Below are 1,164 nucleotides of genomic sequence, written 5' to 3' on the forward strand. Positions count from 1 at the left end.
GCCCAACGGAATCAGGTGCCATCTTGCCAAATAAGTTGCTGGCCTTATCTTAGTACCAACGGCTTCTCTGCAGGAGTTATAAGAGGAGTCTCCCGAGACGCTCCACACTGCTTCTGGTGACCAGTCCATCTCAAGATGGAGAAAGGCATCCTTGCATTATCCCTCATCTTCCTCCTCATCCTTGCAGCTGAGGGAAGCGCCGGAGTATCCGCAGGGCATCGTCTCAGGCCTCATCTCCAGATACAAGAAGAATTGCATGGTCAGTTTATTCCTCTTCTTTCTTGGTGTTTCAGCCTTTTGCCACGATTGTGCTGGTTGTCCTCTGGAGAGTGGCCTCTGAGAGACTGTTTGGATTGTTCATGAACTGAAGGCAAGAAGGACCTGAAGATCCAGAGCCCCAGCAGGAGGCTTGGGTTTGGGCTTGGGCTTGGGCACGAGGTGAGGACGGTGGAGATGAAGCATCACAGGAGGATGGTCACAGGGCACAAGGGCGGCAGCATGGGCGGAGCCGCCGGCGCGGGCGGCGCCGCCGGGGCCGCGGGTGGGCGCAACGTGGGCGGCGGCGGCGCCGTGACGAGGCCTCACAACACCATGAACGGCGCGGCGGCGCTGCCGGTGCCGGTGGCGTCCGTCCTGGCGCTGGCTCTCGGCTGCTGCGTTGCTCTTTCAGCCTTCGGCTTCTGAAGCTCTTTGCCTTCTTTCAGCTATGTATCTGTGAGTTTACATTAGTAGTGTGCTAATTTCTCCATTTGTTTGTTATTACACTGTGTAATGTAATGTCCTACTATCTGTCAGTACTTAACTAAATCGTTCATGACCGTTGTCGAGAGTCCACGTGATTCTTTTTCCCTTTTTCTCTGTTTTTGTCTCGAACAATTTCACATGGCTCTCTATGAAAGTCCTCTGAAGTTTTCAGATTTCATATGGAAATACAATGGAGTTCCCTGCTTGGTTCCTATGTAACTTTGTATTGATCTTTGATTTGCTGTATAAATTCCAATACAATTCAAGCATTATTTAGGGGCCTTGAGCACTTGTTTGATATCATGATATCTGTTCAGTGTATAGTTGGATAGGGTGTATTGAAGCCTCATTTTCTCGTGCAAAATTGAAGGGTAAAGCGGCCAAATGCCGGGACCAGAAAACATTGCTGTCCTGTGAACT

The 1,164-nt window shown here is 50.6% G+C and overlaps 1 protein-coding gene across 1 annotated transcript; it reads left to right on the forward strand.

Annotated features, from left to right (window-relative positions):
* Positions 1-958, forward strand: LOC101766141. Its single transcript, XM_004973072.4, has 2 exons — positions 1-259; positions 371-958. Exons 1-2 carry the CDS (start codon positions 136-138, stop codon positions 682-684), a joined length of 438 nt encoding a protein of 145 aa, XP_004973129.1. The 5' UTR covers positions 1-135; the 3' UTR covers positions 685-958.
* The last annotated feature ends 206 nt before the right edge of the window (positions 959-1,164 follow it).

The sequence above is a fragment of the Setaria italica genome, chromosome VI (assembly GCF_000263155.2).
Source record: "Setaria italica strain Yugu1 chromosome VI, Setaria_italica_v2.0, whole genome shotgun sequence".
In the NCBI taxonomy this organism is placed as follows: Eukaryota; Viridiplantae; Streptophyta; class Magnoliopsida; order Poales; family Poaceae; genus Setaria; species Setaria italica.

What these genes read in the sequence shown, in the direction of transcription:
- LOC101766141 (XM_004973072.4), top strand. Translation starts at nt 136, where the DNA reads ATGGAGAAAGGCATCCTTGCATTATCCCTCATCTTCCTCCTCATCCTT. An exon ending in GATACAAGAAGAATTGCATG is followed by an intron (nt 260 to 370) that starts GTCAGTTTATTC and finishes CATGAACTGAAG; the next exon opens with GCAAGAAGGACCTGAAGATC.